Raw genomic sequence first — 20,361 nt, forward strand, 5'->3', positions numbered from 1 at the left:
CTACTGTTCTCTTGCACAATCCCTCCACAGTAAGAGTGTTCTGCCACTTTTATCATCATGCCTAGGACCTGAGATGAGTTCGGGACTACGTTACACTTGATATTATGCAAAAAAGAAAAGTGCTTTGCCTTCCCAAGATGCTTTTAATCCAGGTGCAAGGCAGAGGACAGCAGATGAATACAAAGAATTGAGGCAGTATCGATAAGCAGAGCTGCAGTGGTCTCCAGTTTGCGTAGGCAACCTGCAAGACTTGATAAGAAAGACTAATAATAAAGTATATTTCTGAGAGTTTAGCCCTTCTCTTGAGTTTTTAAGAAGGCGCGTCAAAGGAAATACCAAGTGCTCATTTGGCAATTTTAGAAACAGAGAATGGAAGGCTGCCAATTGTTAGCCTGATGGAAGCAGCAGTTGAGTTTTCAGTGTTAAACATGAGTGGGTAGCTAGTTTGAGAATCATCCGAGGGGCGGGGAAGTGAAAGCAAGCAATTTATGGTGAATGGCATGGAGCAAGAATCATGGGGGGAGTAGAGAAAGTGTGATGTGTTAGCCATATAAGTCAGCATTTGTACATGTTCAGTAGGGTAAGCAAGAGGGAGTTAGTGGAGTTACGCAGAGTTAAGCTGTATGTGTTCTTCTGTTTGTCTGCTGTGATTTGGTTCAGTATATGCTAAGGATAGCAGAAATTCACATCTGTCACTTCCCCACAGTAAACTGGGTAAAGAGTGAGGGGAGAATGAGTGGAGTCCTCAGTGTGACAGGCCACACTGCAGAAAGGGACACAAGATTATTTTTTTCCAAGACCCAGTTAAACACCGAAATGCTGAGGAAGGTCTAAGAGATCAGTCTCTTGTCTAAAACTCCACTTAAGATGCATCCTAGCCATGAAGACCTCGCTTGACACGATACTGCCAAAATTTAAAAAATAAAATAAATAAAAAATGTATCTGTTTTTGTTAGTTTACTAACTGGCATCTTAAACCCAAGAAAAATTACATTTCTATATACTCTTCTAGTTCTAGGTCAAATGATTAGTTCTGTGACAAGACAGCATGACACTTCGAGTATGACAGAAGCCCTGATGCTGCAGCAGAGGCTGGGAATATTAATGGCCAAATCTAGGTGAGTGCTTTTTAATTCTGCCAGTTCCATAGCTGTTTCATTTCTTCCTCATAGCCTTTGTTCACATCTCTTCTTTGAAGCAGCACTGCACTTCTTTGTTTTCTGAAGTATTAAGATTAAAATATATTAGAGACAAAATAACAAGCTCGTATGATTATTGATTATATAACTTTTCTTCATTTTTTTTTTTTTTGGAGATACAATGCCTGTACCTTATACATCTTCATATACTACAGCTTTCTACTTGCAACTCTAGTGATTTTTCCCAAACTACTTTTCACTGAAGGTTTTTTTTTATTGGCTTTTTGGGTTTTTTTGAGTTTGTGAACACCTCTCTGCACCAGATTTGATCAGTTATTTTACACTGAATGCAAAGAGAGTCATGTACTATAACAGCATGCTGCTATCTACTTCTGTTTCAACTGTGTCAAAATGTTTGGGGCTGTCTTAAGACTGGGCTTTGTGAAGTGTAAGCATCTGTGCCTAAAGGCTGCTGGAAGCGTCTTCAACCATGACTGCTGTATGGATGAGAGGTTGAAAACCTTTGCTGCAAATTTATATATTCATTGTTAATCTGTATTGCAGCTATTGTCACCTGTTGCTCTCTTTTTAGCAGTGAATTCTCAGAATAATTAGGGTAGTATCGGTAGGTGAACAAGACCAACAGCTGAACATTACTGTAGTGAGGCATTTTGGGATGCCAGGGTAGAAAATTAGTAATCGGTGTTGTTATCTGTATCTTCCTTTCTAAACAAAACAGGCAGAATTTGTAGGAAAAAACCCCAGAGTGGTTAAAATAACAATGGGATCTATATGTGAAGACTATTAAAAGTAGTCTGTAATTGAGAGAGTGATTAGACTGACTGATTAATAAAATTCATGACTGATCTTCACTATGCAAAAACCCAGTTGTGTGTAGCATAGCTTCACTCTGCAACAGCAGAACCAAACAGCCAACCTTCCAGTTCCATGTTGAGTTGGGGAGAAAAAGCTCTGTCATGTTAACGCATGTTTTCATGTTATGCCTAGAAATTACACTGGAGAATCTGTGATTTTTGGCTGTATCTGGTGCTCTGCCTCTCTCTTACTGGATTAATCCAAGCCATGCTGTTACCCTTTCTGTTAAGTTCTCCATTTCAGCTCTGTACGGGTTTGGTGGCAGATCTGCACAGTCTTTAGGGTAGCAGTATCTCTTTTGGGTGGCTTTTCTGGCCAAGAAGAGGGGAAGAGTTAGCTGTTCTTCATTGTATTATTTGCACCTTATTTCTCAGCAGACTAAAGTGCTACTTGGATACTACTGCTGCATGCTAATACAAATGCCTGTCTAGAAAGCAAGTCCCAGTTTTCTTAAGGTGACATCAGATTTTTGTCCCCTCTATTCAGGAAAAGTTATCAGCCAGTTCTGTCTTCCTTCTTCATGATTTCTAGTGTCATCTCTGTTACTGACTTACTAGCTCTCTTGCAGGGTTTTGCCCCACTTCTAATTGGTGTAGTGGAAATTCTGGGTTTTTTCAATGTAAAGATGATATAAATGGTTAAGTTTTCTTTTGTCTGGCTTTTCTTGTATCTAAGAAATACAAGACTTACCACCCTCGGCAAGGTGGTAGAAGGAGGAAAAGCAAGTTGCGAGACTTGGTTCTACGACCATTTGTCATACTGTTTTATGAAGGTTTTACTATATATACAAAAATCTTTAAATGAAAATATCAAAAATACCAAATATTTCTTTTTGGTTTCCTTAATTTCCTGCTGTTCTGTGTTAGTTGAGTATTTTATTGTTTTATAGTCAATGAAGTAGACTGTGTAACACAATTTAATCCAAACGGAACTTAATAAAAAAACCCAAGTTTTAAAATGTTTGTGTTGAATGTGGGTGGGGGTTTTTTGTTGTTTTTTTTTTTCCTTCCCTTGACTTCGATTACATAGTTTTATGTACGGTGCTGTATGGGAAGTATTTAAAAGTGGAAGCACAGAGCCTCGCTGCACAGCTGCCAGCACAGGGCTGCCTCCAGGCCTGGATCGCCTCCACCCTCTGTTGCGAGCCAGCCCTGGAGCTGCTGAAGCCAGGGCAGCCTTTCAGGATTGCCATGGGGGCTCTTTGTGTTGCCCCTGCTTGGTAACCTCCGACAGCCCAGGGCTTGTATGGGCGTCACTAGGGCTGTGCTCAGCAGTCTAAGCCGGGAAGCGCTCCTTTAGGCAGAACTGGGATCCGGATAGTTGCCTTGTGTAGAGGCCCTGGTTTAGGAGATGAGAATCGCACCCAGTAAGTTGTTGGTTTTTGTTTTCCCTCAAGCTGCTACCATGGGAATTAAGGTGACAAATCAAATAGGTCTGTTTGGTAGTAACCTCAAGCTGAATTATTGGTAGGGCTTTAACAACTTGGTGTTGCCGCTCTTTAATGCCAAATTCAATTTAACTACTTAAAAATATTTGTAATATTTATGTTGATTTTTTTATTACTTATGACTGCAAAATTCATGATTAATAATTGTAATTTCAGAGAGCAACTTGTGTTGGGTTGTTTTGTCAATGATACTCTGTTTTCACTTCAACTAACTTTTATTTTTTTCACCCTCCTCCTTTAGAGATCACATGGTCTTCTAAAGAAGTCATGGGTAGCTGCTGTAGCTGTCCAGATAAAGAAACTGTCCCAGATAACCATCGAAATAAGTTTAAGGTAAGCAACTGATGTGGTATACGGTGAATTCTTTTGTTGCTTTCTTGCAGAGTAGGTCTGTGATAGAAAAAAACTAAGTGAAAATAGGGTGAGCATTATTGAATTGTTAAAACATTGCAGAGTTGCAGGTGTCTGTGGCTACAGGTTTCTCTTGCCCCTTTGAGAAATCCTCTGTTACCAGCAGTGAAAGGAATTCCCTAGACAGGGTGGGCTCTTTTCTGACAGTTTTGATGTTCAGGAAGGAGAAGAAGCCCCATGCTTTTGATCCATCTCCGTTTCAGTTGGTGGGGCCCAGGTAAGTGTTGTTGCCTCTGGGAAGTTATGGAAGTTAGGGAGAGAGTTGTAAGCATAAGGGGAGAGCTACTGGAGAAATGTGATTATGAACCTGCATGCAGGGTCAGCAATAGAGGGTTTTAGGGGTGCTGATATTACTTGAAGATCACTACTGATCATAGCACTTTGAGATATTTTGTTCTTTGCTTGAAGGAATTTTATTTATAAATGTGCTTCTGTCCCTTATATCCCTGGAATTTGTAAGCTTGTGAACACTTGTTCATGTGCTTAATATGCTTAACATGAAGCTGCTGAAGTCAGTGACTAAGTAAACATGCCTTTGCATAGTCACACAAGTCAGATTTGCTTCTGTGCTCCAAACTGTCTCTGTGTGTTGGCAAAAGAATGTAATGCTTCCATAGTGAAAAATGATTCATGTGTTGCCTTAGGGCAACACTGAAATGAGCTTCAAAGCCATGGGAATTTCTGGAAATGTTTAATATTATCAGTACAAAAAGCTGAAGGATAAAATATTTTTCTGTTTTCTTGGGTTTTATAAATTTGACATCATTTCATGTAACTAGTTCCTATTTTTCTCCTTTTAGAATTTCTCTATTGTTTGTGTGGGTCGCTGATTTAGCAGTGGGGGGTAGAAGATGAAAGAATGTAATTTGCAAAATGAAGAAAGTTGGCATAAGCCTCAGTGACAGATGAAACTATTCCTATTCTTTTCAGTTGACTGGATTTCAAGTTGAAAATGTCTCTTTAAGGATTAACGTTAATTGACACCATAGGGAAGATTTTTTGGTAGCCTTTTTATTGAGTAAGAAGGAATCCCACTAAAAGCAGCAATGGGAGATAACGTACATGCAGAGGAAAATACAGAGTGTCCAAATTCCATAAAGGATGCAGATGGCCTCAAACCGGTTTAAAAGCAGAAAGAATTAGGGTTGAAGCTTTACACGTACTTTCATGCAGGATAACCACAGGTTATTTGAATTATTTGTTGACTTTGAAAAGGCAGAAAAAAAATATCTAAAACGCTCTGGTCACAGTGCAAGGCTATACGTGTATGGGAAGGAAGCTTATCTTGGAGCCCCTTATCCTTTTTCATTCCTTTTTCCAGCTGTAAGTGGGGTTATATGACAAAGCAAATATTATTTTTTTTAGAAATGGGACTCAAAGATTCCATTATCTGAGGTATGCCTTATCTGTGTGGAAATACTAGAGTAAGTACATAAAGCCAGTTAAAAAAAAATAAATTACACATCTCTTCTATTTTAACTTTCTCCTCAGATCTTACAATATTGTTGTGCAGTCTCATTCATATTGCTTCTAAATATGTATTACTTTAATTCCGGGTTTGAGGAGCAAAGGAACTGGTTTGAGTGGTTTGGTGTTTTTTTGAGTTTGTTTTTTTGTTTATTTTTACCTCAAGGATTGTAACTAATACGACAGAGCGGATGGAGTGCATCAGTGAAACATGAAGATTATTAGTAGTGGTATTGGTGCTCAGAGAGTACTTACCTAATGCTATTTAACTTCCTTTTTGTAGGTTATTAACGTGGATGATGATGGTAATGAACTGGGTTCTGGCATAATGGAACTTACAGATACAGAACTAATTTTGTACACCCGTAAAAGGGACTCTGTAAAATGGCACTACCTCTGTCTCCGTCGCTATGGCTATGACTCAAATCTTTTCTCTTTTGAAAGTGGCCGAAGGTGTCAAACTGGACAAGGTATGTGGAATTTTTGTATATAAAACTTTTTGGAAATTTATTTGCTGTTGGAAGACAATTTTGTTTAAAAAACCTACATTCACCTGTCCCTTGGCAAAGGTTATAAAGGCTGTGGTTTTATATGTGAATGTGGTTTCTGGAAGTAAAGTTACCTTATAAGGAGCGGTCTTATGGTAAAATGAGGATTTGAGTTGCACATAGTTTTTGGCATTGTAGGTCTGGAGCACTTCATGCTTCTATGTGTGGATACTTCTGGTCATCTTAGGAGCATTTCCCTGTCAAAACCACCTCCCGCCTCAGAGGCTGACTTGCCTTTCAGGAAGGTGCAGTGAAACCTGGAACCGTGGAGGAATCTCTTAGGAATTCAAAGAATTCTCTATTTGTAGATTTTAAAAGATTGGAGCACTGATATGAAATGGGTATTCCTATCCTATTATTGTCTTCAGTAACACAGTCGTGTTTCATCCTTTTTCTAAAACAAATGTCAATTTCATTTATATCAGTGACATCTTTATCAAATTTTGACGCATTTTTGTATGAAGTGTGTAAACTTCAGCTATGCTTAGTTATTTTCTCTGTGGGTTTAATTGGAAAAAGATGGTTACCTTTCCAGTTCCCAGATCTTTCCTGCTTTTGGCCAAGGTTGGCTCCCAGTGAGAAGATGCAGGCTTTTCTCTCTCTTTCTCTCTCCACTGCAGCAGTCTGTCCTCAAGGGAATGGCTGTTTTGGTTGAGGTCTCATTTTGCATCTTTCTATGGTGATGTAGTTGTGTGTACTTGGAATTCCTATGTATTTATACATTATGAAATTAAATTGCATTTTTATTTTCTTATAGATTTTTAGCATTTACTAGTATTTTGATCAATAATTGTATTTAGCGATTGAATGGTTTTTTTCAATCTCACTGTAAAAGATCAGGCAGATGAAAGAACTTGATCATAACAAAGCTGATCAATCTTCATTGTCCAAGCAGAGGTAAGGGCAGGCAGTTTTGGTTTGGTTTGGGTTTTTAATCAGAGTTTAGAAGGTGTTCTCAGTTCATCTCCTAGTGAGAGATTGATATGTTTTCAAATGTTACCGTGTACTCAGTACTAAACTAAAGAAAATAGTAAACTTTCTTTTGAAAAAAACACTTTAATAGATTTTGCAGGTTTAATTTTCTTATTCTAAACATATAAAATAGATATTAATAAAAATCAGTTGAAAATACTGTTTTGAAGGTTCTTTTCCTATTAACAAGTCTGCAAAATTTTCCACCAAGTCTAATTGACTACTCTGCTTCCCTCTTTTTTTTTTTTTTTTTCATAGAGAAGATTCAGCAGGATGTGTAAGCAGCAACCCTTTCCCTCCCTCTTTTGTTTCTTGCCTTCCTTACGTAATATTAAAATACTGTGAATATTGAGAAAAAAGAAATCCGGCAGAAAATGTTCTCTCTGTTGCTTTTTTGCAATGGAGCATTGTTCCTTAGACCTACGCTGGGTTTTGTGGGCACGAGTTGCAAAACTTTGTCTTCACTTGGTGAGATGACAGAGAAGTTTTTCATTTGAGAATACCCTCAATACTGCCCAGCAACTTTTACTGATTGCATTAGTCAATATTGTTTGCGCTTTCCATTTAATCTCAAATTATATCTATTGAGAAGTTGTCTGAAGGCACTGATGGTGAAACACTGAGCTTGTGCTAGGTATTAAAAACCTTGAAAACATTTTCTAGGAGCACACTAATAGATAATTCAGCATAGAAAACTTTGAGGAGCTGGTGGTCATTATATATTGTGACACACATCACATAGTATTTAATGTGAATGTATTTAATAAAAGTCAAGATTTCATCAAGCTGTTTCTGCTTGCAGTTTCAGTGCCAATTTCTTCACCACATATTTTAACGAATCAGCAATTTGGAAGCACTTTTTTAAAATAAAGGGTTAAAGGCATCTGAATTTCTCAGAAACATGCTGGGAGCTTTTTAAAGCTTGTGAACCTTTTTTTTTTCTTTTTTTTTTTGTCCATTAAGATTGAAGTTATCTAGTGTGAATCTTCAGAAATACACAAAAAATTAAACATGGACTATTGTACTTGAGCTGGATCATGGGTTGGGGAAATTCTGCCATGTGGAGCATTTCTGGTAGTTCTGATCTGTCACAGTTCTGTGTCCTTAAATAAGTATATGATGATAGTAATTGTCAGTATGTAAACTTATTAACACTTACAGAACTAGCTATATAGCTAGGTAGTTTTTCATAAAGAGTGTTTTAAGACTGTAATACTCACTTTAAAAAATGAGCACCTGCACCCACATTTAACAAGCATGTCAACTTTAACTTCATGCTTTCAATGGAAGAATAACCCAAAGCTGCGACTTTGCTGGTGAGGGTAAGTTGGGGCGCTCCCTGCTGTTTAAAGGCAAAGTGGCACAATACACACACAAAATACATGGTATTGCTGCTAACTTTGTGTTCTGTGTCTATCCTTTAGCCTAAAACAATTGCTTTGTTACTGTCTGTTTCACACAGTTTGTCTTAGTAGCTTATCATTTTAATCATCTTCAAGAAGCTAAGCTTTTTCCCAGTGTTTAAATCCTTCTTTCCTGTTGTGCAGGTATCTTATTTTTATGGTAATTTAATAGAAATCTGGTTTAAAAAAATATGACCTTGTAGCACCACAGCACTTTAATGTAGTGGGCTTTTTAAAAATTTATTTATTTAATAGGTATCCTTTTTATCAGCTTAAAAGAAAAAAAAACAAAAAACAACTTGCCCTGTTTTGTGGTTTGTTGGGTTTTTTGTTTGGTTGGGTTTTTTTACCCCTCATTTAGCACTCAAAACTTTAGTTTTGCTCTTAACTGAATCAGTTTTCTGTTCTAATTAAACTTTTGGTGCATGGGAAATCTTATTCTTCTATTAGATAAACACTGTAAAGGTTCTCACAGTAATTTTGTGTGGTTTGGTGCAATGAAAATTTCTTAACATTTTTGCTTCTTTAACAGGTATTCATTACGTGGATTCCAGTTCTGTTTTTTGAAAGTTATGTACATTGTAAGGCATGTTTCTTACGTTAAAGGATTTTGATTTTTTTCTTGTGTATTTGTAGGAATCTTTGCCTTTAAATGTGCCCGTGCAGAAGAGCTGTTTAATATGTTGCAAGAGATAATGCAGAATAATAGCATAAATGTGGTAGAAGAACCAGTAGTAGAAAGGAATAATCATCAAACTGAGTTGGAAGCTCCAAGAACCCCTCGAACACCAACCAGTAAGTATGGTTATACTGTCAGATGACATAGCTGAATGTAATATGGTACTTAGCTAAAAATAGCATTTAATTTGCATTAAATCTTTAATAATTAAAAAGAAAACTAATTTAAACCTAAAGGGCTAATTACCAGTAATGCGTTCTCTTGAGGTACTTGCTGAAGATTCTCCTTTGAGAATCTTAAGTCTTGGGAGCAAAACTGCCGTAATCAGGTTCTCCGGGTTTAAGAAATAAGCTTTGGGAGCTTTGCTGTTGCATAAGAACATGGCTTCAGTGAAGCAGTGTTCCTGCGAACACTTATGATTCCACCTATTGAATTGCATTACAATATATCACTATATTTTACTGATGCATTTCTGAGAAACGTGAGTGTTGGGCAATGTTCTGACCTTTTTGTTAAGGGAAAAAAGTAACGGTAATACCACATCTACGGTGGGTTTGTAATCTTTCTTTTGCCGTGAGTAGACGGATGGGTAGAGTGAAGTCCTTTCAGAAATACCAGAGGATTTTAGGTAATCTCAAGCAGATGGCTTGATATTTGAAACTAGGAATTGCAGGTTATGGATGATTTCAGAGAAATGGAAGCTTCAGTACATAAGTTCCTGTTTGTTAGGGGGACATGTTATTAATGGTGGAAAGAGAAGTTGGAGAGGGAGTTTACTGGCAGAACTGCAGTGTGTAATACACCTAGATTTCAATGGTTGCTTCAGACATGTTTCCCAGTAAATGCTGGGATGCTATACTCTGCAATTTGCTTTCCCTTTCCTTCCCCCCAGTAAAACTGAGTCTTGTGAATATGTAATAAACTTAAACATATTTTAATTTCTCTTTTGAAAAGTTAAAATTAAGATACAAAGCACCTTACTCATATACAGTAAAATGTTCTATTTTAATATGATCTTGCTTGTTTTCTAATTGAATCAGCTCCTGGATTCAATGCACAAAGTTTACCTAATGGCTACCCCAGATATCCATCTTTTGGAGATGCTTCATCACATCCTTCCAGCAGACATCCTTCTGTTGGAAGTGCACGTCTCCCCTCTGTTGGTGAAGAATCAACGCATCCTTTACTTGTAGCAGAGGAGCAAGTGAGTATTTTTTTCCCCTCATATAACTTAGGTTCTACATTAGTTCACATTTTTCAAATGCTTGTTCTGTAGGCTTTTGTTTGTTTTTCAGTATCAGGTGTAATGTATTTCTACTGTATGTTAACTACCTCTGAAAAGTGTTTGCTTTACATCTTTAAAATGATACTTTGTAGGATAGCTTGCTGAGGAGAAGTAACTGTTTTAAGTTGCTTTTCATATTTATATACAAGTATGTATGTGCGTATACTCTTTTCAAAAATTTCGGTAATTATTTTTAAACGCATAAATTTTACTTTATGAGAGATTCTGGTCAAAAACCTTCTTTACATGCGAAGTCTTCTATTTGGTGAATAGAGATCATGGAATGATTTAGGTTAGAAAGGGACCTCTAGAGTCCTGCAGGTCAAATTTTAGAATTAGAGGCTGCTGCACAGAACCTTGTCCTTTCATGCTTTAAATACTCCAAACAAGGGGATTCCAGTGTCTGAGCCATGTGTTCCCATGTTTCGCCACCTTTGTTAGGAAGGCATTTCTCCCTAACGGGTAATCAGACTTCTTTCCTGTTAAAGCTGGTATCCATTGCCCCTTAGCCTTTTGCTGAACATGTTCAGAAAGGGTCTGGCTCTGTCTTTTTATCTATTAGGTAGTTGAAAACAGCTATTAGGCGGTTTCCTGGCCTTCTGTTAAGACTGAATAAGGATGGTGCTCTCAGCTTCTTGCATGTCACACGCTCTATCATGGCTCTCCACTGGACTTGCTCTGGTGTGGTGATGTCTGTCTTGCACTGGGGAGCACAGATGCATTCTCACAAGTGCTGAGTTGACAGTAACAATCACTTCCCTTAACGTACTGGCTGTGCTTTTGCTGACACAAACCAGTGCATGTTTGGTTTGCGTTGCTGCAGGGGCACGCTGCAGATTCACATTCAGCTTATCATCCACCTGGACCCCCTCTACTTTTCTGCAAGGCTGTTTTCAAGTCAGTTGGTGCCTAGCCTGTACTGTCAGTGGTGTTCCATACCAGGCACTGGACTTTGCAATTGCTGTTGCTGAACTTCATGAGTTTTCTGTGAGTTCAGTTCTCCGGGCTGCTGAGATCCCTCTTAGTGGAAACCCTACTGGTCTGGGATAGACTGAAAATTTCAGAGGGTGTGTTCTATCTCATCATTCAGGATGCTGATGAAAATGTTAGTCAAGGTTAATAAAATGTATTGCGGTTTAGGAAGAACTCTTGTGTGTGATAAGAAACAATGTTGGTAACTGGAGAAGGTAATCAGAGAAAAGTGCAGTGAACTGTCTTGTGGGAAGGGATTGGTTAGGAGCCCCCACAAAAGAGTCCCAAGTATTATTGTTGGAGTTATTGAAGAGTAAATGAGTTTTAAAAAATCAGTGTAGGAGTCAAGTGAGCTGTAAAGAACACTTCAGCTTGTAGAGCTTGACAGAGAAGCTGGGAAGGCTGGATGGCTGCTGCTCTAAAATACTACTTTTGCTGCTTGGGTGTCCAGACACAGAATTAAAATTTAGAGGAGGAATCCACTACTCCAGGCTTTCCCATTCAGCCTTGTGTTGATCCACTGCGGGAACTTGGAGGGATAACCTAGTGATGTATTCTTGCCTTTCTTAGTGACATCTGGCAGCCAACTCCTGCTCCTTTTTAGTTCTGAGTGCCATAGTTCATATAGAATTCTGTGTTTTTCTACTCATTTCTAGTATTAGGAGGCTGTTGGGTCTTGAATAAAAAGAATGGACTGTTCTTTCAGTAGAACTAACTTCTCTTCTCATTGCTTGAGTAGTACACGAGACAAAATCGTGGGGGTTTTTTAGTGGTGGTTTGTTTGGATTTTTTTAATGAACAATAGATTTCCTTTGCAGCATGGAAATTACAAAGATAAATTTAGCCAAAGCAACTGTTGAACTGTTGGTCACTGTCATGGTAAGGGACAACAGAGTAGATGTCTCACTGATTTATCCAGGTGAACTAATGAGCTAAGTTGGAGCAGCCCAGTGTTGCCCTGACCACAGCAGAGCTGGAATAGAACTTGAAAAGCTGTAACTAGAGCACGACTGAGATAATTATTTTAATTTGATGTTTTAATGTAGGATGTAAATTCTGTTCTTTTGTTAGAGTAGCAGTAACAAAACCAACAGTAAAATTTCAGGTGAAAAAAAAAAAACCAAAACAGAGCACAGTTCAACAAAATGATGACCTTTGCTCTTGAACAGCTGCTATCATGAGATTTGCTTTTTAGGTATTTTGATTAGAAAAGTGGGGAGTTAAGGAAAGAAATTTGGGGTGGGGGGGAAAGCACAGAACAGCATTTGAATTTCCTTTGGGTTTTTTTCTTCCCCTTTTAGGTGCACACTTATGTCAACACTACTGGGGTACAAGAGGAAAGAAAAAACCGATCAAGTGTGCATGCGCCACTGGAATCAAAGCTTTCAAACACTGAAACAACTAAAGTGAAAGAAGATCAGATGTGTACTGATGACAGAGATGCTCAGGTTCTCCTGGAGCCTGAAGGAGTCAAGTTTGTTTTAGGACCAACACCTGTTCAAAGGCAGTTAATGGAAAGAGAAAAACTGGAGCAACTTGGGAGAGATCAAGTTAGCGGCAGCAGCACAAACAACACTGAATGGGACACTGGGTACGACAGTGATGAACGTAGGGAAACACCATCTGGTAATAAATTGGTGTATGAAAATATAAATAGGTTATCAATCCCTAGTGCCTCAGGGGTCAGGAGAGGTCGTTTGACATCAACCAGTACCTCAGACTCCCAGAACATTAACAACTCTGCTCAGAGGAGAACTGCGCTATTGAACTATGAGAACTTGCCATCCTTGCCTCCTGTTTGGGAAGCCCGCAAGATGAGTAGAGATGAAGATGACAGTTTAGGACCAAAGACCCCATCTCTGAATGGCTACCACAATAACCTAGATCCAATGCATAATTATGTCAATACAGAGAATGTAACAGTACCAGCAAGTGCTCATAAAGTAGAATTTACACGACGTCGGGACTGTACCCCAACAGTCTTTAACTTCGACATTAGGCGTCCAAGTTTAGAACACAGGCAGCTCAACTATATACAGGTTGACTTGGAAGGTGGTAGTGACTCCGACAACCCTCAGACTCCAAAAACCCCCACCACTCCACTTCCGCAAACTCCAACCAGGCGCACAGAGCTGTATGCTGTGATAGACATTGAAAGAACTGCTGCTATGTCAAGCTTGCAAAAAGCACTGCCCCGAGATGATGGTACTTCTAGGAAAACTAGACATAACAGTACTGACCTGCCTATGTGAGCCTGGGAAGCATTAAATCATTTGCACCTTTTGTGAAGTTTATAAAATTGAAGATGCAAGTACTTTGCATTTCTTAACACTAACGCCTTTTATAGACTAATAGAATTTTTTCTGCATACTTCATGTACTTGTCTAACTAAAGGGAATTAATGTAGAGCAAGTATTCATTTAGGTAACACTATTTCATTCTACAGTAGTAGTAACTAGTGCATAGCAGCAGCGTCACCACCTTTCACAGTGCCTCTTTAAACTGATTAGAGTCTGAGTGATGTGCCAGTTTTGAATTTATAAATATTCTGGTCTGATGCCTATACTCATTAATGGCATTTATAACACTTTTTAAAGCCTGTTGATATGTGCATTATTAGCAGGTCAACCTAATCTTTCAAGATACATATTTTGCGTTCATTCCTCATTGAAGTGGCTCTTCCAGAATGAAATGTATGTAATGCATTAATTCATTCAGTTTGATGTACACAAGATATATTGGTTCATCTCAAGGGATATAAACACCACACCTTTTTTGTCTGTGTTGCTTTTGTTTTTTGTTTGTTGGGGGTTTGGGTTTTATTTTAAGACCACATGGGCAAGAAGGCCTCTAATTCCTGATAGTTTTCTTAACTTGTGAGATATTTGAGAGGGCACAAAGTTCGTTGATCACAGCTATAAACACATGTAAACCCAGCCTTAAGCTCCTTCCGCTAGAAGAGAATTCCGAGTGGCATATCAAGTTCCTTGTGAAATCTGACAGAATTTTAATCTCATTAGTGTTTTGGGTTTTTTCGGTGAAAGAATTCACAGGTTGGCTGTGTGAATTAAGGCTCTTTTGTAATTTCGTAGTTCAGTGTGCCTTTCTTTCTTTGCATTTGTGCGTTTCTTTTTTATCTGTTCTAGAATGTCTTGGTTTAAAAGTCAAAATTTTGTACATAACTTTAATTATTGTTCAGGGTCATTTATGTGTTTGTCTTACTCTCTGCATTTGACAAAGAAAGACTCTTGAAGGTCAAATGGTTGTCTTTGTCCAGTGTTCTACTTTTACATGCCTGACAGAAATATCCCAGCTCTCTAGCAGCATGCATTATTGCACAACTGGTTTATTATGCAGCTATCGTCTTCCTCTAAAGCATTAGACACAGGTTACACGGGAGGCAGGGTACTGGACTTGATAGTTCTTTATAGAAAATTGCACATTCTAGCAATGTGCATCCATAGTTGATAGTATACTTTTAATTTAGAAAGATATGTAATAAATTATCTGAAGGTAGTATTATCTATGAGCATACTTCTTTTCTTTTGCAGTTGGTGAATTTGATTACAACAATGGCTGCTCAGTGTTAAAGGTATATCCAGGTAGAATGTTTGTTGAATATGCTAGATGCACTCTTAGCAGGAGTTTTTGGGGTTGGCTTTGGTTTGGTTTTTTTCTAATGCGCAAGAATTGTAGAATTCTGGCAGTATTGCAGGTGCACCTTGATACTAGCAGCAGCAGTGATTACTCTCCAGACTGTGATTGCAAAGGAATTGACACTTATGTGAACTGGTGTGATGTAAAATAACCCTTGAACTGTGAGGAAAAGCCATTTGGAGATCTGAAAAAAAATAAAGGTCTTCATGCAATATTTGAAGTTTTATTAAAAAAAACACAACAAACTACAATTATTTTCAGTCTTTATATTGGAGTGTATTCCTGTTGCTTTGTTAGCTTTTTCTGTGGTCTTCTCTGAGTTCAGTAGTGGCAGCAGTAGCAGCACCTGAAATACGTGTGTCTTGCCACACTGTTAAGGGATATCAGGCAACCTTTTCACTCTGACTTTCATTATTCTTTACAGACTGTACAGTACTGAAATACCAGATGCACAAAGAACATAATTTGCAGAAGTAAAAAATAGGAGTCATTGAAACCATTATGAGGAACTTAAATGAGATGAAAAAAACCCACCTCATTAATAATTTCATGGTCAACCTATGCATACTCTTGTGATAGACTCGTTGACTTGTGGGGAGACCTTGGTGCTCAAGAAAGTAATGACTACCTAGAGCTAGATGTTTTCCAGGTCTGCAGTGTTAGCGCTCCTTCACATCTTTGCCGTTGCCTCACCTTAGGCTATGGACCAGTCTTGGCCTGTACTGAAGATAAGTTACCAGGTGTTGCAAAATACTGGGTTAATGTGTGGTTCTTGTTCTTAGCTTACAGCTCACTTAAATTCATGAGCAGAACTAATGTTTCAGCATGTGTTTCGAGGCAATTGTGTTTGATCTAGCTAGCTGCCTAGAAATATTTGGTCTCCACTGTATAGTGTGGGTGTTTCAGAAATACTAATTAATTGGATCCTTAAAAGAGACCTATGAGGCAGGGAAGTTGACAACTAGGGAAAGAGAGGCTTCAAGTAGATCCCAAGTGACCTGCTGAAATTATACCAACCAACCATATCCCTCCTTAGTTTGTTGCGCTTTCCTGTGCATTTATCCTGAATAGTCTCAGATCATACAAGGCATAAGTAATTTTATGTTGTTGCAAGATTTACAGTACTACTTAGGCGGTGTTTTCTTAGCTCTGGTCCCCAAAATTGAGAACATACTGAAATTTCAACTTTCTGTAGCCTTAATTATATTGACAAGTGTGACAACATATTTTCCATATTTTTACCCTCTTACATTTTACAGGCGGGAATATGCTTTCTCATTTTGTCTATGCTGCAAACATACCCGGTAGTCCCTGTTACCTACGCTACTCATCTTTAGCATTCCTTATTTTCTGCCCCTTGAAGTAGATGTAGTTGCAATGCACTTTACCCTTCAAGACTTGGTAAATATTTTTTTCAGTTCAGTCTCTTCTAAAGGCTGTGATGTTAGGTTTAGTATCTGTAATCTAGGATTCAGTTTTCAGCTGAGATCCCTCCGCAGAATTTAGATCATATTTATTTTGGGCCCACAGGTGTATAGACTGAGAAACTACAAGTATGCAATCATTTTCCTTAGTAACGTTAACTGAGACATGTTAAGTTTACATAAACTAGGTCCTGCAAAAATGGCAGCATCTCTGTCTGCTCTACTTTTCATCCATAACATGCAGTTGGCTGCTACCGTTCAAGCACGTCTGACAAGGGAAAGCCTTTAACTGTAGGTATTCCTTTCATGCAGTGATTTGGGAAAGGCATACATCAGTGTATCTTTCCATCAAGGAAACAGAGTTGATAAAAAAGATGAAACAGTGACCAAAAGTACATAATAAAGATTGTACCAGAAATAGAGTTAGTGAGAATTTAATCCATTGGTTATATCAGGAAAATAATTTTTTTCTCAAATTGATGTCAAGAGAAGGACCAGGTTTTTTGGTTTTGTGGTGTTTCTTGGTGGCTCCATGAAACACTATAAAAAAGACCATAGTGAAAACCTTAACTCTCGTTAGAACATTTTTTGTTTCCCCCAATAAGTACATTTGGCATGACCGGGGTTGAATGTAATGGTGTGCATTGGAGCACTATTCCTGTTCCTATTGAAGTCTGCAGGACTTTTATAGAAATATCCAGTGTTCAAATAGACATTTCATATCGTAAAATGGTTGAACACCACACACACACCCCTTCCTTCAGATGTTTGGATATTTGTACATGTGTTTACATCTCTGACTAGGGCTTGGGGTGTAAAAAGTGCCACAGAAAGGAGTAAGCTGTACAAAGTCCAAACCAGTGTCAAAACAGGGCTGGTTTTTTTGCCCATGTCAGACCAGCAGTTGATTTTGCTGGTTTTACAACAGTGTGTATTGGCTCAAAATCTAGCTATCCTTGTTTTTATTTTATATTTAACCACTTCTCAATGAGACGGTCTGGAGAGAGATAGTCATTCACTGTCAGTGAAGGAAAATGCAAGTTCTGATTAATGTTAGTTACTACTTCGAGCATATAATGATGTATCCGATTTGGACCTCTAAAATACTCTAAGCAGTATTCTCTTCGTGTAAGGTGGGATCAATGGTGAAATTCCATTTCTGCACTGTAGTAATTTATTTAATGGCTGCAAATAAGATGAAACTAATTTAGTAGGAACTAATAGTGGACTTAAATTCTCCTATTTCCCCTAAAGAAGTTTGGTCCTTCAGTGTGATAGATAGAATTAGGTATTTTTTGAATTTAATGATAAGATCTTTCCCATCTTTTCCTTGAGGTAGCAATTCAGGCATTTATATTTGACAGTATTTACTTAATATAAACATAAGTTCATTTATGATATCTTTATTTTAAATTCATATACACTCCAAAAAAAAAAAGTCCAGAAGAAATTCCATCACAAAAAACTGCGTTAAGATGGAGTCAAGGTTGCTGATGTCCTTCTTACAGAGCATATACGAAAAAGACAGGAAGTCATGAGTTGAGGTTCTTTCACAATCGTTAGGAATTACTTCCTCTTTTGGACAAGATAAGTAAATACGAAAAGACAAACTTAGCAGCTGCAACTCTGACCATGTACACATTATTTCTTCTGATACTGTACTTTAAGTGTGTGACTAAGTCTGTCAGATGTCTTATGAGGCTATTACCCTAACACGGTGTTTACTCCAGATTAACGCAGTATTTTGTTTGGAAATAATGTAGGTCTACAGATAAAATATGAGAGACAAGTTACCTTTAAAGTTGGTGAAACAAGTGTTGGACATTTCTATATTTTTATATATTACAAAGGGCATTTTGAAATTTTTCTTGCAGTTTTATTGATTTAGTGCGGTAATATACATATATTGTGACAATGTTTTCTGCTATATCCATTACTTTGGTGTAATTCTATTTTATGTAGCAAATACGTGTATATACAAAAGAGATTATGTAAAAAATATGATTAAGAAATAGGCTTGAGCCCTTGAGAATAGGGACTGTCTTCCTCTGTGTCTGCAAAGTACTTAATGCCTTGAGGTCCCAGCCACAACTCCTGTCTGAGACCTGTGGTGACTGAATTGCCAAGCGATGAGCGTGGAGGAGCAGCTCCTCTGCTTTCCACGAGAAGCCTTAGTACAAAAGATGCCGTGAAGCTCACCTTGCCACTCCCTGGTGCTGGGGCTGTGCTGTACATGCTCTTTTCCAGCGCCACCTGCCAACAACCCAGAGAGCCCGGAGTCCGTGTGTCGTTTATGCCAGTCCTTCCCCTGGGCAGTAGGAAAGGAAGTCTGAGGTAGGAGCTTTGATGTCATCAGGGAATCTTCCTTGTTAGCAGGGTGATCCTTGCGGAGCTTGTTCGGGCCTCATGCAGTGTCCTTTGAAACCAAATGAATGATGCGTGTTGACTTCGGGGGCCACTGGATGTGCTCCTACAAGATCCGAGTTCTGCTGACATAACAGCTCTGTTACACCTGAGGACCTGGTTGGTCAAGTTCTTCAGGAATGGTTTAAAAATACTGTAAAAATATATTTAATTACATGTACTAAAAAAATTTCCTATTTGTTGTGGTCAGAGTTCAGATGACTATGTGAATTTTGATTTCTTAGTGATACTTGCATATATATTGCTTTAACTATTATGTATGAAAGAGGAAGTGATTCTAAAGTGTGAAAGATCAGGATTACACCTGCTTTTTAATGGTTATGTTATTTAGCAATGGATGTCAGCAAATTTAACTCCATATTAATGCAGTTTTTTTGCATTAGAATATGTGTGTATATCATACACCCACATTTTATATATAATACGTTATATATATTTGGTACTAACTTTGTATTTTCCCTGAAATTTTGCCAAATCTCGAACACAGATGTTCTCACTTGTAAGACTTTGGTACTTAACTGAATGTATAAGAAATGCTCTGGTATGAAAGTGTGTTGTATGATGTCCCACAACACAGAGGTCTCAACCAGCAGGCACGTTGCCTTTTTCACATCTCGCTTCATTGCAGCATCACCTTTCATCTCCTGAAAAAGTCTGTTTAAACTGCAGACCTGCCATTGCAGTACTGCTGAATACCACACGCTAGCATGAAAGCTGACTGGTAGTAGTAAAAATACAATAGTCACCAGTGTGCCACAAATGCATTTATTAAATGCAGAAATAGACGTTTCTACAAAGGCCAAAATCTTATGTTGTATGTTCCTTTCTTGTCATTACATTGTATGATATTGTAAGATTATTGTATGTCCTAATTTGCATTATAAAATGTTTTTTCCTACTTAAAGGCATAAATATAGCAACTTTGTATAAAGGTAGCTTTCTAGATTTTTATTTCTTTTATATAAAAATGTCTAAACAGTGGGAGTACCATTGCCAAATTGTTTATAAAATTTCAGTTACTTTGCCCTGTTCAATGAATTTCTTTTTACAAACATTCCATGTTTCTTTTATGAAAAAAGTGATATTATACTATGCAGAAAGAGTGTATTTTTATGCCATTCCACATAATCTTAAAAAAAAAAATCATGCCACTTGTTTTAAGCTGTCATCTTTGAGAAAGCTTACCAAATGTGCATTTTTTAAAAATCTATTATGTATTATGATAACATTTTCCCCCTTTACCAGTGCCAACTTCATTTGAAAAAAAAAATAATTGTAGCATGGCAATAAACTATTGATTTTACATTGAAAATTGTCTGTGAGTTCCTTCAGTATTTCCCAGTGTTGGTGTCACTGGATTGTATTTCTTTCTTTAAATTGTTGCTTCAGGTACCTGTCTCCCTGCCTGTCCTCACCCTCCTTGTATTTGACTCATTACTTAGTGGTAAGAAAAAGAACCAACAAAACAAACCCAGAACATGATGACCTGTAGTCTGTAAATTTTTCTCCAAGCCTTTGTTTTATTTCTACTAGTGTTCTGTCACATCTTTCTTATGTATGTAGAGTTTTTTCTTTTTTTGGTGGTACTACTGTTGCTATCAACTACTGGCTGGTGAATCACATGGCAGCAATTTGAATGTGCTCTGTTCTCAGTTAC

The 20,361-nt window shown here is 37.8% G+C and overlaps 1 protein-coding gene across 4 annotated transcripts in view; it reads left to right on the plus strand.

The window, feature by feature from the left end:
- FRS2 (fibroblast growth factor receptor substrate 2) overlaps window positions 1-20,010 on the plus strand; it is a 58,004-nt gene extending 37,994 nt beyond the window's left edge. For 2 of the 4 annotated variants that reach the window (XM_040595046.1, XM_040595047.1), the window contains 6 exons: window positions 1,013-1,118; window positions 3,704-3,795; window positions 5,624-5,810; window positions 8,900-9,058; window positions 9,983-10,146; window positions 12,501-20,010. In XM_040595046.1, the coding sequence (XP_040450980.1) occupies window positions 3,730-3,795; window positions 5,624-5,810; window positions 8,900-9,058; window positions 9,983-10,146; window positions 12,501-13,451 (1,527 nt within the window). In that variant the 5' untranslated portion in view covers window positions 1,013-1,118; window positions 3,704-3,729 and the 3' untranslated portion in view covers window positions 13,452-20,010. Of the gene's footprint in view, window positions 1-1,010; window positions 1,119-3,703; window positions 3,796-5,623; window positions 5,811-7,009; window positions 8,183-8,899; window positions 9,059-9,982; window positions 10,147-12,500 lie in introns of those variants that run through there. The other 2 variants (XM_040595048.1, XM_040595049.1) reach the window with 2 other exon arrangements.
- The last annotated feature ends 351 nt before the right edge of the window (window positions 20,011-20,361 follow it).

This window comes from Falco naumanni, chromosome 5 (assembly GCF_017639655.2).
Source record: "Falco naumanni isolate bFalNau1 chromosome 5, bFalNau1.pat, whole genome shotgun sequence".
NCBI lineage: Eukaryota > Metazoa > Chordata > Aves > Falconiformes > Falconidae > Falco > Falco naumanni.